Source organism: Corvus brachyrhynchos, unplaced genomic scaffold (genome assembly GCF_000691975.1).
Source record: "Corvus brachyrhynchos isolate BGI_N302 unplaced genomic scaffold, ASM69197v1 scaffold23, whole genome shotgun sequence".
In the NCBI taxonomy this organism is placed as follows: domain Eukaryota; kingdom Metazoa; phylum Chordata; class Aves; order Passeriformes; family Corvidae; genus Corvus; species Corvus brachyrhynchos.
This window is the reverse complement of record NW_008238983.1, coordinates 11,991,121-12,005,055: the sequence shown is the minus strand read 5'-3', so window position 1 is coordinate 12,005,055 and position 13,935 is coordinate 11,991,121. Positions and strand designations below refer to the sequence as shown.

The 13,935-nt window shown below is 39.8% G+C and overlaps 1 protein-coding gene across 4 annotated transcripts in view; it reads right to left on the bottom strand.

Annotated features, from left to right (window-relative positions):
- Positions 1 to 2,030: 2,030 nt before the first annotated feature.
- Positions 2,031 to 13,935, bottom strand: part of UPP1 (uridine phosphorylase 1) — a 17,002-nt gene continuing 5,097 nt past the window's right edge. Inside the window, exons 1-8 of one of the 4 annotated variants that reach the window (XM_017738778.1) lie at positions 13,644 to 13,870; positions 11,451 to 11,516; positions 8,496 to 8,613; positions 7,838 to 7,996; positions 6,709 to 6,823; positions 6,040 to 6,249; positions 4,461 to 4,607; positions 2,031 to 3,061 (exon numbers count right to left, since the gene is read on the bottom strand). In XM_017738778.1, coding sequence (XP_017594267.1) covers positions 2,922 to 3,061; positions 4,461 to 4,607; positions 6,040 to 6,249; positions 6,709 to 6,823; positions 7,838 to 7,996; positions 8,496 to 8,613; positions 11,451 to 11,503 — 942 coding nt within the window. In that variant the 5' untranslated portion in view covers positions 11,504 to 11,516; positions 13,644 to 13,870 and the 3' untranslated portion in view covers positions 2,031 to 2,921. Of the gene's footprint in view, positions 3,062 to 4,460; positions 4,608 to 6,039; positions 6,250 to 6,708; positions 6,824 to 7,837; positions 7,997 to 8,495; positions 8,614 to 11,450; positions 11,517 to 11,916; positions 13,460 to 13,643; positions 13,871 to 13,935 lie in introns of those variants that run through there. The other 3 variants (XM_008637210.2, XM_017738777.1, XM_017738779.1) reach the window with 3 other exon arrangements.

Below are 13,935 nucleotides of genomic sequence, written 5' to 3'. Positions count from 1 at the left end.
GCACAGAGAACCATAGCAGGTCCTTAATTTGAAATGGGTTTCTGGAGTTTGCAGGATTTGTCAGTCTACCAGGAGACACAGCACTATGTAATATTGAACATATATATAATACCATATATGTTTTCTAAAAACATCACCACTCCAAATCTTGATTCATTTTCTACAGAAAGAATGTGGATGACTAATATTGAACAATGGACTTGCATATAAAACCTGTGAATATTGTATAACTCTCTGTAAAACCTACAGGAAGGTAACCTCCCGGCCGGATGCACACAAGTGACTCATTTCTTTATCTTCCAGTCCAGTTGCAGTCATAAGGGGAAATACAATTGTTCTTATCAGGGTAACATTCTGGCAAGTTTCCTCTGAAGTTAGGAAAGGTACTTTATGGCATGTCAGATGTGTCTGTAGAGCTGCCTCTTGCATTAGGAATACAGCATCAGAGAATGGGGAACATCAGAAGCAGGAGGATACTTGGTATCCTTTGAACTTTCATTTTAAGCTTTTATATACCCCTTTACCCCATCTGGGGGGAAGAACAGAATTAAAATATTTTAGCAGAAAGAAATGTACAGTGTCCTAAGGAACAGTGGGAAGGAGGAAGGACATACTGGTAAAAGGTGAATGGCTCATCTTTCAGGGGCTTCTGCCAGGGTCTTGGCTATTGATTTAATACAATAGTTGCCTCACCCCATGAATGCATGACCCTCAGTTCCAGCTCAGCCAGGCCACAAGACCATTTATATTTTAGCATCTAGCATGTAAGAGTTTTCACATTAGTGCTCAAAATAGAAGTGCCTACATTTTATGACTGTAAATACAAAAGCTTTGTAGTTTCAGTTGAGAGCACACATTGCTAAAATAATTTAAGAAATTCTTTTTAACAAGTTTCCAGATTCTTGCTGTCCTTCGTTTAAAAAGACAAATCACATCATTTTAGATTCATACCCCCAGGACAACAGAAGTCCTGTAGTAGTAATATGTAATATGCTTCCCCAGAACTTCAGAGTCACATTAGGTGTTTATTTTCTAGGTAAACCATATTTTCTTCTCTTCATCTACTTCTTATTAAGTATTTCTTAGACAACAGCGGACTGTCTCCTCCAAAACCATACTGGTCAGTTTGGTATAAGCTTTCCTTCACCATAGAGTGCAGTACCCACTTAAGTGATCTCGTTTTTGTCTCCTTGTTACTGTTTCAAGAACAGGACCTTGAAGATGTGTTTTGTTGCTTGTTTCCCAAAGGACCTCACAGACTTCATGCAATGCCTAGGCAAGATCCAGGCATAGTTAAACACTGAATTTTTTTGTTGTTGTTGTTTTTTGGGTTTTTTTAATAAGGGAGAAACAGTTTAAGCAAAACGTGGAGCCGTTCCCACCTCCCTCCTTCCCTTAAGCTTAGGGAAAAAAAGGTTTTCTCTGAAAACTTACATTCACTGTATATCCTGAGCATAAATGAGAAATTGTGGGTTTAAAATTAAAAGAAGACTAAGTAGTAAATTTCTAAAAGTTACTAATATGTTTTCCAACTGAAAAATTCATCAAATTTAAGGAGACTGATTCTCATTACAGTTTTCTGTTCATGAGTCACCCTTCCTTGTTTAACGTTTTCATCGCATTGCTTCCAGTCTCTGCCACTTGGTGAATGTGCCTACTACTAACATCACTCTCTTATAGCTCTAACACTTGCGCTTGTTAACAGCATTGCAGACTACAATCCTCACAAAGAAAATCTCATTTTGCTGGGTCAGCGACAGCTGTTCTGAGAGCTTATTCAGAGCTTTTTGACCCGTGACCCCTGCTAGGACTGGACCCTCCCCCACTGCAGTAGAAAGAAGGAAAGGAAAAAAAAAGAAAAGAGATAAACACATTTTTTTTAACTGACCACATATTTACATTTGAACCACAGCAGCAAAGCAGTAATAAGTATGATTTAAAAAAACCCCAAACACTTAGGCCAATATTAGTGAAAAAACCTGCAATTGCAGAAGAGGTTTTGATGGCATGTACCATGAAAAGGTATTTTCCAGTTCTTCAGAAGAACTGGGAACCATTGCAACAGTGAGTGTTACATGCTGAGAATGGAGATGAATACCAATTTAAAAAAAAAGAAACAAAGTAAAAGGAACGGGGGAAAAAAAGGGCTACCATAATACAGGCCTGTGAACATGCTGTGCTTCTCCTGAATGCCTTCAGTTCCTGCTCATAAGCAGGAGCCTTGCTTCAGCAAAAGATTGCTAGTACTTCAATGCAAAATTATTTAATGCATAAATATTTCCTGGGTATTGATTCAATTCTTTAGTTAAAATATTGTTGGATCAATATCTAGGCAGTACAGATATTCAACAGCTCAGTGTCAAGTCCTTAATGCTTAGAAAATTCAGTCCCACACTTTGCAATTTCATGAAATTTTAATATATGAAAATAGTATTGTTTATTTGTCAAAGTCTGAAAAAAAATAAACTGCATTCACTTTACGTTTTCTTCGCAAGTGAAGCAACGAAGACAATTATAAATTACACAATGTTTTTATAACAACAAGAAAATGATTAGCAGTTTTAAGTTAATTTGCTGGTATGCACATACTTGGCAATTAAGTTTGATTTTCTCTCTAGTTTTACAGCAGGGATAAACAAAGCTTTTTCATGTATTATCACAGGCTTGTCCTTTACAACAGGTCCCATTTCCAATTTACAGAAATGTGAGTTTTATATCCAGCAATGCATAACTAAGCAAAACTTAACTGACGTCCTTCAGCACATTCAGTTCCCAAAGAACAGTGACATAAATTATTAACTTCCACTGACACGGAATGCTGTGAGATATTCTGAGGCAAAAGACCCGTAATGCACAGCAGTCATACTGATGACTGGATCTGTACAAAGGCCTTCTCCTTCTCTAAAACAAAGATGGATATTTCACACTTTCCCAAGACTTTTCTTAATGAAATATCCCACTAACTTCTGTGGCCTCTGCTGGTACTCCACAAGGATATCATGTGAGCTGGTGATCTGATCCCCTTCAAGCCGATTCAGAAGAGTGACACACACTACGGCAGCTAGAAATTAAGAGACAGCATGAGTTAGGAATGACACTCTTGCATTTACAGTCCAAAAGCATAAACATTTGAACAAGAGAAAACAAATCCCAAAAAATGGTGTGCGGTATCATAAGATGCTAGGGGACAAGCATGCTGTGGATGATACAAGGTAGAAATAGTTTAAGAGAACTGATTGCTACATTAATAAAGCCAGAGGTCTCAGGCAGCTGCAGATACTTATTGTTATATCGTGATTCTTATGTTTTCCTTGATAGGAAGCATATGTCACAAGTAGCCAGGACCTGACTGGTAGGAAGTGTCCCTACACACTGTTCTAGAAGACGTAGTCACAGGCCTCCACTGAGTGCCTGTGCTGTAGGTGCCATCCCTCAGGAAGCAGTAGATAAGCTGCCTCCACATTCATGGACAGGGAAGAACACTGTAAGCACATGAGGACCTCAAGGATCATCTCAGGTTCATCTGCTGCCTTTCAGTACTCAGATCCCCAAAGGCAAAATCCATCCTTTCACTCAAACTTAGGTCTACCACTCAACCTTATCACTCTGCTCTGTCTGGGCTTTCTGCCAGTGACAATTTGCAGAGCACAAACGGTAAATACGCATTACAGACATACAAAGCAGAGACAGCAAAAGGCCTCCTGACTTGCTCAGGGATAGTACTGGTTGGGTTTTTAATCCCTTTCAAGTCAGTAAGAGCTGAGGATGTTTGATACAACCATTGGCCTTTTTGCTTATATGTCTTCATTTTGTCCTCCTTGAGCTTAAAGGAATTTGAGAAACATCAGTTTATTCCTTGCTAAGGAAAGTGAGAGAAGACAGTTAATATGGTAAGAAGAAAGACACTGTATTACATTACTTGTAAATTCTCTTTTTTACGTAGCTTGTGTAAAAAAAAATTAAAACTCATTTTATGATTTGGAATGGTTTATTCATGGTGCTACTAAAAATCCTCAACTGTTTAAGAATCATAGTCTTAAGTCTACAGAAAATAATTATATGTTCCATTTGATGTGAAAGTATAGAAACTGAGCATAGTTTTATGTATAATTATCTGAGAATCACCTGATTTCTTGAACTAAGCAGTTGCTTTCTATAAACTTCAAAAGCTAACTGGAGAAAACAAATTAATGCCATAGGGTAATTAGGTACTTTAATGATTTACATGGTTGCCATGGACTGGAATAGGAAATGACAGAAGTAAACTGCGTAAAAACTACATAAGGAAGTTTGATAAGTTGTGACACAAATCAAACAATTGCAGCAACAAAGTTATAAGCAGAAATATTACATATATATATATATGCAGAAGGTATGTTAACATTCAGCTGTAGTTTTTAGCCACAAACCCCCCGCAATACAGAAAATTTCCTATAGCTTGGGTAAAGTGACTACTTTACCTTTGACACCACTGAGATTACACATAGCAGCAAATACAGAAGACTCCATCTCAATGTTTCTGACACCAGAATCATAAGCATTCTTCAAATATTGCAGTTTTTCTTCTTCATCATATAAGCAGATTGCACCATCCAACCTGCCCTGTCCTAGAAAATAATTTTGTGGAAGATTTCAGAGTGATGGCGTCACAGAGCAAATTCAGTTTTGAAAACACCCAGTTATTACAGTTTCCTCCATGCAGTGTTCAGCTTTTACTACTACTCTTTATTTCTGTGCACAAGACAAATAGGAAAAAGTGATTCTTAGCTATTGCTAGAGCTTCTACATATTACTTGTATTTCTCATAATGTGAAACATGGCAATTTAATTGGTCTTCTTCAGCTTCAATTCTCAAATTCATAGACAGAAAAATGTACATAGTAGATTCCCACATGTACAGCAAGCATCAAAATTCCACAAGAAACTTTAAGTTGTATGGAAGTGCTTCATTTTTAATATGTTTAATCACTGTCTAAAAAAACTACCAGGGTTGAAAGTGCTTTCCTGTTTCTGCCTTAAAAGGATGAACATTTTATTACTCACAGAGCTTCTAAGGTAAGAGATGAAGAGTCTCTTAAGCTAACTAGCTAACATTATTGTAAATTTTTGAGAAAATTTTAATTCAAGTTATTCAAGAATAACACCTACAGACAAGACAGCAGCAGCTTATGTGCAGTAGAGTTAAATTACACTGTATTTTACTCAGTATCTTCTTGGGTTTGGGAGATTTACTTGTAAATTGATGCCCTTGATCCTGTTCTCAGCTTTTGCTGTATGAGTTTAAAACATCCCTGACACTTTTTTTTAGCATTGCTTGCACCTGTGGTTGGTGCCTGAGACACATGAACTGCAGCTTGCTCCTGTCCAAGCTGGAGCACTATGATGGAGATCATTTGTCACCTACTCAGCAACAGACAAAGTGGGATCAGGTGCCACTTACACTCTGTACTCACAAGGTTTGAAAGATGTTTCTGAATGAACATCTAGATTTGGGAGAAAAGCACCTAAATGTCTGTAATTTATCCAAAATAGACCTTGCAAGTTTGCGCCTCCTACATAGCAGCACTGACACAACTCAGCAAAATAGTATCTTCGGCTGTCTGATCACTGCTTTGCTCAAAAATGAAACAAGTTCCAACCCTTCTTTTAGAAAATATTTACTTTAGGTACTTAACCAGTGCAAAGAAACCCAACCCTAAACCAGTCACAAATAATTCTCACTCCTCTAATCCCCTAGGATGCTTCAGTAAATCACATAAATTTTGTGACAAATATACCTGACTGGTACATGGGAAGTGTATAGTAAACTATATGTATTTCAGAGGATCTGTTAAAGCTGGGGGAAAATCTCCACAAAATTAAAAGTTTGATACAGCAAACTGCTAAGAACAATTCTTGATTTTATGTAGATGAAAAATAGGTTTTGATTGGTGAGACAAGCCAGAGTATGGAATGACATCTCTTAATGTTAATATATTAATCAATATTTCCCTATTGCTGCTTACCAATACTCTTCAGTTAGTCTACTGCCAGTCTTACCTTCATAGAAATCCAAAGTGCACATGGTGTTTCCAATGACTGTATTGAACTGACCGATTTCTTTACTGCACTGCATCAGTTCCTTAGCCAGCTGTTCATCCAGGTTAGTGCTGCGGATTACTGTCTTTCCCAGGACAACCTGTTCCAGCTGAGGTTTGAAGGTGGCATCTACAGACTGCCTAGTTATAACCACTGAGCCTGGCTCCAGACCTGCAGCAAAAGGAAATAGATGTAGCTTCACAATGTAGTTAACAATTGGTTTCCAGATACATAAAACACACATCTTGACCCAACCTGCTTCTTTTAGAGGTGGCAATTTTGCCTCCGAATCCACCAAGAGAATTTTTTTGTCCATGTCTAGCTGCTTCCATTTATTATTACAAATAATTTCTGAAAGAATGAAATTTTTCCTTTCTCACTTCTTTCTTATATTTTCTATACAGGACAGGAATGTCCTTCTTCTCATATTGTCAGATCTTTAAGTGCATTTTCCCCATGCAAAAGCAGAGGTTGCCTTTACTTTCAAAATTACAGAAGAAAAATTATGAATCTCCTGTGGAACACTGTTCTGACCGTTAATCTCTTACATGCAGAGAGATGCTTTACTCTCCTGCAAAGATACTTTGGCTTGCAGAAAGAAAGAAAGAAAGAAATCAAGAGGGGAAATACCTATTCCACCAGAGGTGCCAATACGAATGATGGTTATGTCGGAACACTTGGCATGATACAACAGTTTGATCAGCTCATGCAACATGATAGAAATAGAAGGAATGCCCATACCATGCTGAAAAGAAAGCATAAATTAATATTCCACATTCACACAGACAACACAAAATACATATGGAAGGAGGAGCTGGGCATTATCTCCTTCCTGATACTGTTTTCCCAAATGCCACCTAACTCACTCCCACAAAAGCCCAACCTCTGGGCCTACAGAAAGATACTGAAAGGGCCTACAAGTAGACTTCCACTGGTTTTGGCAGACTGTGAATGAAATACAATATTTCTAAAAATCATGAATTACAGAACACTTACATTCTCAAAAGTATAAAGAGTGTCCTTTCCCAACAGCTGATTAATGCACTTCATCATGGAGCAATTCCTAAATACAAGAAAAACCCCACTCTGATTTTTCACTAACCTGAAGTGCTAACAAATAGTTAAGCTAATTTTTTTCAAAACACAGACATCGTGGTTTAGCCTTGATGTTCAGCAAATAGAAGTCCACATTAGCTTGCACAATATTATGATAATTACAGCTCACAACAAAGGGTGCAAAATAATGCTGCAGTTTTGCAATTGCAACTGAAGCATGTAATTCTATCTACAAATTAAAGCTAAGAATTTCTTTAAAATGCATACATGAGTTGGCAGCACCAGTCCCATGGAATGCTACTCTTAAGCACATTTGACAGTGCCATTGCAGATACATGGCTCTGGGAATGATACAGACATTTTTTCCAACACCCCACATGTGCCACATGACTTTTGTTCCCGATTATTCAGGGTACAGAACAGGGATGAGGCAACAGTAACTGCTCAAAAAATCTGTAAGGCCATTCCTGCAACACCTCAGTGGTACACTGAGGAAAAAGGATGCAAGAAGGAGCAAAGGCATTGGAGATTTTCCCTCTTACAAAAAAGGGCTAAAAAGGAATCCTTAATTAGCTGGCTGCACTATTTTGAGCAGCCTGATCCTCTCTGTGAAGCATTTAAAAGAAACATGCATTCAAACCTTCTACTTTGAACAGCATCAAAACTGAACTGCGTCTCGTGTCAGACAAGGGGAAGTACTCACACTGACGGACAAAACGGGCCCCACTTTGTACATCGCATAGCGGTCAGTGCCTGCACAGATGTTGGGATAGTCACAGCCAGCGCCTCCGAGCCCCAGCTCCTCCGCAATGTACGCGATAAAAGCCTTCATCCGGGAAGGACTTCCTCCAACACACACAAACTGGGGTGGACAGTGGTCAGCAAAACAAAATCAAGTGCATGACTCCGTGTGTCAAAGAACATTCAAAGAACAACATGAGCATGCAAATGCCTTCAGTTAGCAGAAATTTATTCCCAGCTATGGTGCTCCTCATAATCATTCTAAAATGCCATGAAAAAGAATTATGGGAAAAAACTCCAGCTGCCTATATAGCACTCAAACGCCTTCATCCTGTTTAAACGAATGAAAGACAAATATTGACATGAAGACCCAACAAACAGAAGTTCTATCTGAATACTACAGCATCTACCTTTTCACTGGATGAAAAGGGACAGTCAAAAACAATTATCCCCAGCTTTTCTGGATACTAAAAGTGACAAGAACCCACGAAATTCTTCCCCCTTTGCATGCACTCCTCAGTCGCCAGTAGGCTGACACATCTAGTCTTATTCTGAAGACAGCTACACTTTCACCTTCTGCAGAAAAGCTCAGGCTTGCTGAACAAAGCAAAGCATCTTACCTTTACATCCCCAAACAATGCTGGAAAATCATGGGTACCAGTCCCAAGAGCAAAATGATACAGGATGTCCTCTTTCATTTTCTCCAGGTGAGGGTTGCAGAGATGAATGAAATTCTCTCTGCCAAGACAGCAGCATTGTGAAACATACAGAATATATACAAACCCCTACACTGAACAGATAACAATTCTTCAAAGTCAAGCAGTCAGAAGTTGAGGAATGCCACATGTACAAATGCCTACACTACCTTATTTTACTTCCTTGTGCATTGTATTAAAGAAATCCTAAATTTCATAACTGCTTTATGTCTTATAAAGTATCACATATGACATTTCACATTCCATTCATTGCACAGGATGAAATTGCTGAAGAAAAGCCCAGATGTTCGGATGCACTTGCAACAGTGCAACCTTTATCTTAAACTGTGTTAAAGCTGTGAACCAGAGTGGGTCTTTATGGTGAGCACAACAACGGCAGCAGGTCCATGGAATATTCAGTAGACCACCTTACTACAAAGGCAATCCATAGCAAAGCTGAAAAGCAAACTTGACCTCCTTTTTGACTGAAACTCCATCAGCCACCCAAGAAGGATGAGATTATTTGGGCTTTATAGACAAGCACAAACTAGATTGTGGCAATTTGTCTTACTTTGTCATATGGATAGGAGAAAAAAAACCCTATGGCATAAAACTGATAACAAGGATACAGAGGATCTGAAATAGGAAAGGGGAAAGTGGAAATCTGAAGGAAGGAGAAAACCTTCCTTCAGATTTCCTTCAGTGGAAAAAAATTCAAGAAAAAGAGAAAAGAGACAAAGCGATAAAAAGAATTCATTTCTTCCTAAGTGCTTCTTGTAAAGAAATGATACCTCTTAAAAGAAAAACAAAAATTAATCTGTCTGAAGAGATGGGAAATGACAGGGCAAGGAGGGAAACCTCAACTACTTGGCCTGTGGGATCACCTTCATGGAAAATTCAATAGTGGACTCACTAACCAAGCTGAATGATTCATAAAACGTCTGCCTTCTGTGCTTGATGTCTTAAGTTCAGTTGAAACCAGTATGAAAGACTAGTCAATAAGCACAAGCTTAAGCAGAACACTGGCCAGTACTTCAAAGTAATTTCTGAGAGATGGAATCAAGCAGCAAATAGCTTCCAGACACAAGATGACTTAATAGCTTAATGGAGAATCACTGCAGGCACAGTATGGCTCAGCAAATTCAAACTGCTTTGTCAGAGGAGACAAACAAAAGAGTTCACCTGGACTTTATGCAAAAAATCATTAGGACAATTCAGGAACAACTCTGAAGCCTCAACAGAGGTGTTTAGCACTATTTTAGATGGTTTAGCTTATCTCATCTGCCTTCCAATGCCTCTCCAAAAAGGGAGAGCTTTCCCATACACCTTATCTGCCAGTCCTGTGCAGGATGAAGGAAGCCTACAGTGGCCAAGATGCCCATGCTGAGGTCACTGAATTGTTCCTCACAAAGCAAATAGTTACAACCCAAATATTCTGAGTATAGCAATTGCTTCTGTTCTTGATGGTCTCTCTCTAACATCATTAATTATCCAGTAACACACGCACAACCAAGGAAAAAGGTGTCATCCCAACCCACCCTATCTGTCCTTGGCCACTGCGGACAATCACCCTCAGCAAATGAAGGAGCTGCCCACCCAGGCAGCCAGTCCATTCATCCCTTCAGTAGGAATTCCCTTCCGTCTCCCATGGGCCCCATTTGCCTCTCTTTATACAAATCCTGCCTGAGGTGGAACCAAAGGCTTTGGCTGCCTTTGCTCTTCCTTCCAAGAGACCTGTTTGACTCTGGGAGAGCTAAAGAGCAGGTTTATGGCCCATCAGAAAGGTGTAGAAAACCTAGGAGTTTACCAGCTCATATTAGCAGAATTTCCAGGCTGCCTCCCCTGAATTTTATCTGTTCAGTTTTGTGGGACTCTCTACATTTATTCACTGGGTCATTCACAAATGCAGTCCCAATATCTGGCTGTGCTGATGTCCACTGGAGTGGTTGTTACATACAAATAGGACAGAATATGATTTGACATCATACTACCATCTATACTCAGGTGAGCAAAAAAATTTATTTCCTCCTTTATGAGAACACTGGCAACAAAAGCTTCTCTCCAGGAAATAAATCATGAAAAGGCGAGGCCTCTATTAAAAGTGCAAGGAAATTCATGTGGTATGTGCCAACACCCCTGTCCTCATGCCTGGCCAAAACACAGCCTCCTTCCTCATCAATGGCTATATTCCACCCTTCTCATCCCACACCCCACCAACAGCGCTCTCCAACCCACCACCTCAACACAGTGAGGGGCTGTTATCAGCTTCCTCAGCTTATCTGCACATCTGATTGTAGACTTGGACCCCAGAGTAACATGAGCAATAAAAACTAGCATATTGTTATGTGTACATAGGACCAATGCCATGGATTTACAGTAGAGGCAAAGTTTGCTTGATAAAAATCTTTGGCATGCAAAGCTCAGGAGCAAAAAATTTATTTCCCTAAAGCTGTTGTAAAGCATCTACAACTTCTGAGGGTCTAAGTAAAACATGACTCTTAAGAATAAACAGGCAAGTAGCAGGTTTTAGTAAAATAAGCTTTAAGCAAGGATTAGAGAAACACATTGAAATATTTGTTTGAACTCTTGAAGCAGCAACCAAAGTCAACATTTCAGCAGCTCATTGGATTAAAATAAATTAATAAATAAAATTATTATCCTGCTCTGAAGAATTCACTGTTGAGAGAAGTTAAAATGGCTAACCAGTGAAGTCCTCTGTATAGGTGCAGTAAAGCAATAAAGCATCCATTTGTCAAAAGAGCTGCTGTTGGATACTTGGCATTATCATAAACCTTATCTTAAACTAAATGAGCATGTAATGAGTTTGGGGAGGAAGTTTAGGTGTTAACTTAGACAAAATAATTCATTTCTCAATCTTACTTTGAAGCCTGTCCATCATCAGTTTTCTTCTCGTTCGAGGAACCAGGAGCCATGTATGTTTTATACCTAGAATTACATTTAAAAAAATAAATAAGTTCATCAGAATAGTCCCATCTGTAAAGCTGGAAGCATTAAGAGAGAGAGAAACCTTCTGTATTGATGATAACTATCATGAATATTCAATTCCCCAAATAATCCAGCCACACTAGAGCTTTTACAACTGGAGCAAAAGGAGCAAAAGGAGCATATACAATTTTTATGGCTGAGCATCACCACTTTCAAAGCCCTCAAGCCTAAATCAATCCCTTTCAACCCCCACCTCACCAGTACCTCCGTTCTGTGGTATGAACAGCAGCAGGTCCATGCACCACAGAGAGGCAAGTCTCATTGCTAACTAACTCACCCTCTTTCTTCCCTACCTCCCACACCAACAGCGACTGCCAAACCAGCTTCAGCCCCCTCCCACCTTTGGCTCTAGAAGGTCTCCAAAGCTCAGTTCAAGCTGTCAGACTCCTGAAACTCGAGTCCAGGAAGCATCTTACTCATAATATCCTCTTCATTAAACTCCTCCTACTGACCTTAAGAGCACTTCTTCTTTCTCCAGTATAAAACAAGGAACACAAAACTAAAACATGACCTCAAAAAGCCACAGCTCTCCAGTTTATCATCTATCCTGAATACTTTTTTTTCTGATCCATTACCCTAACCTATATGTAAAACCTTCTCCTTTCTGCATTCTTCTTTACATCTAAATAGGCAAATGTATCACTGAGGCTTTCATGCTGGTCCGAAGACAGAATTATAATTATAGTATGATTAATTTGTTATTATTTTCAGAAGTGACTAAGGCTACATGATGATGTTGGTACTTTCTGGGAATGCCCTTATGGGAAGTATTGAATCACAAAGTTTTTCTCTACCCTCCATTAAGAAGGGCCTGACAGCACAGGCATTGTAACAGAGACAGGATTACACTACAAGGAAACAGAAAGAAATTGGTCCTGCAACAGAATTACATCATATGTGAATTTCTAAGGAAGTGAAGAACCAAACAAAATAAACAAGAGGTCTGCCTGTTAAAAGCCACTGAATACTGGAAATTTAATAAAATTTATAAGGACAATTAGTTTTCTTCATTTAAAACATTAACCTTTATTAAATAGACCCAAACTTCACATGTACTAGATACACTAAACATATTCAACCATCTATGCTCAAGGAGATGATGTATAAAAGTTGCATTTATAATCAACTACACTTCCTTATGGTGGTATGAAGTACAGTCAGCTACTACTGGGTATCGCCATTATATCACGTACATTACAGGAAAAATGCATTTCTCCCTACAGTGCCACGAGTCCTGGTAAAGAGGAGTTGGAAGTTAAGGAGAAATAGCAAAGTGATTTTTATATGGCAAGAAGAAAAATGGCTGCAAATAAACCAAGGATATTCATACAGCTCTTGTTCACAGTATTAAGCACCCACATGATTTTTAAGTGGTTTTGGTTCTGTGATCCCCTAAAGTAATCACAGATGATATACTTCAAAAACCTGAGAACAAAGTTCTGACAGTCTAAAGGTCCAGCATACCCCCTCCAAGAGCACCCAGCTGGAGGTGTCTTGGCAGGAATTGAAGGAAGGAGCAAGCAGAAGGCAGCTTTCCCATGGCAGACCCTGACAGCAGTCAGGTAGTAGCTGTCAAACAACCAGTTAATGTAAAACCACAAAACTGTCACACTAACTAAATGGAAATTTTTACAGACACGTCAAAGGTTTCTGCAGTCTTCCTCAGCCAAAGTTAAAACTGATGCTCAACAATAATGTGCGCCTGGCAGGACTCAGATCAAGAAAGGGTGCGGCCTATTTTAATGTGTGTGCACATCATAAAATGGTTTGGGTTTGAAGGGACATGAAAGATCACCTCGTTCCAAGCCCTCTGCCATGGGCAGGAACACCTTCCCCTAGACTAGGTTGCTCAAAGCTCCATCCAGCCTGTCCTTTAACACTGCCAGGGATAGGGCATCCACAACTTCTCTGGGCAACCTGTTTCAGTGTCTCAGCACCCTCATAGTGAAGAATTTCTTCCTAGTATCTCATCTAAACCCAGACTGGTGCTTTGAAACCATGCAGAATCCACTATAATTGCCACCTCTCATTTCCCCCAGCCATGCGTCATTTTTGAAGAAAGCTCACAGTCAATGGTTTCTGCAGAGAAAAGCTCTTGTTCGGTGTTCATCCGTCATCAGGAAAAGCTGAAGTCTCTGTAAAATCGATACTACCCTGCTGGTCTCCTCGCTGCTGCCGGAGCGCTCCCCCGACCCCGCAGACAGAGCAAGCGGCCCCGTCCGCCCAGACGCCGCGGCACCGCCGAAACGAGCGCTCGACCGGACCGACGCCTGCCCCCGCCACCATCCTTTCCCTGCCCACTCCCACGCCCGGGGTCCCGGCGACCGGGGGCGGGCGGCACGGAGGGGGCCCCCCACCA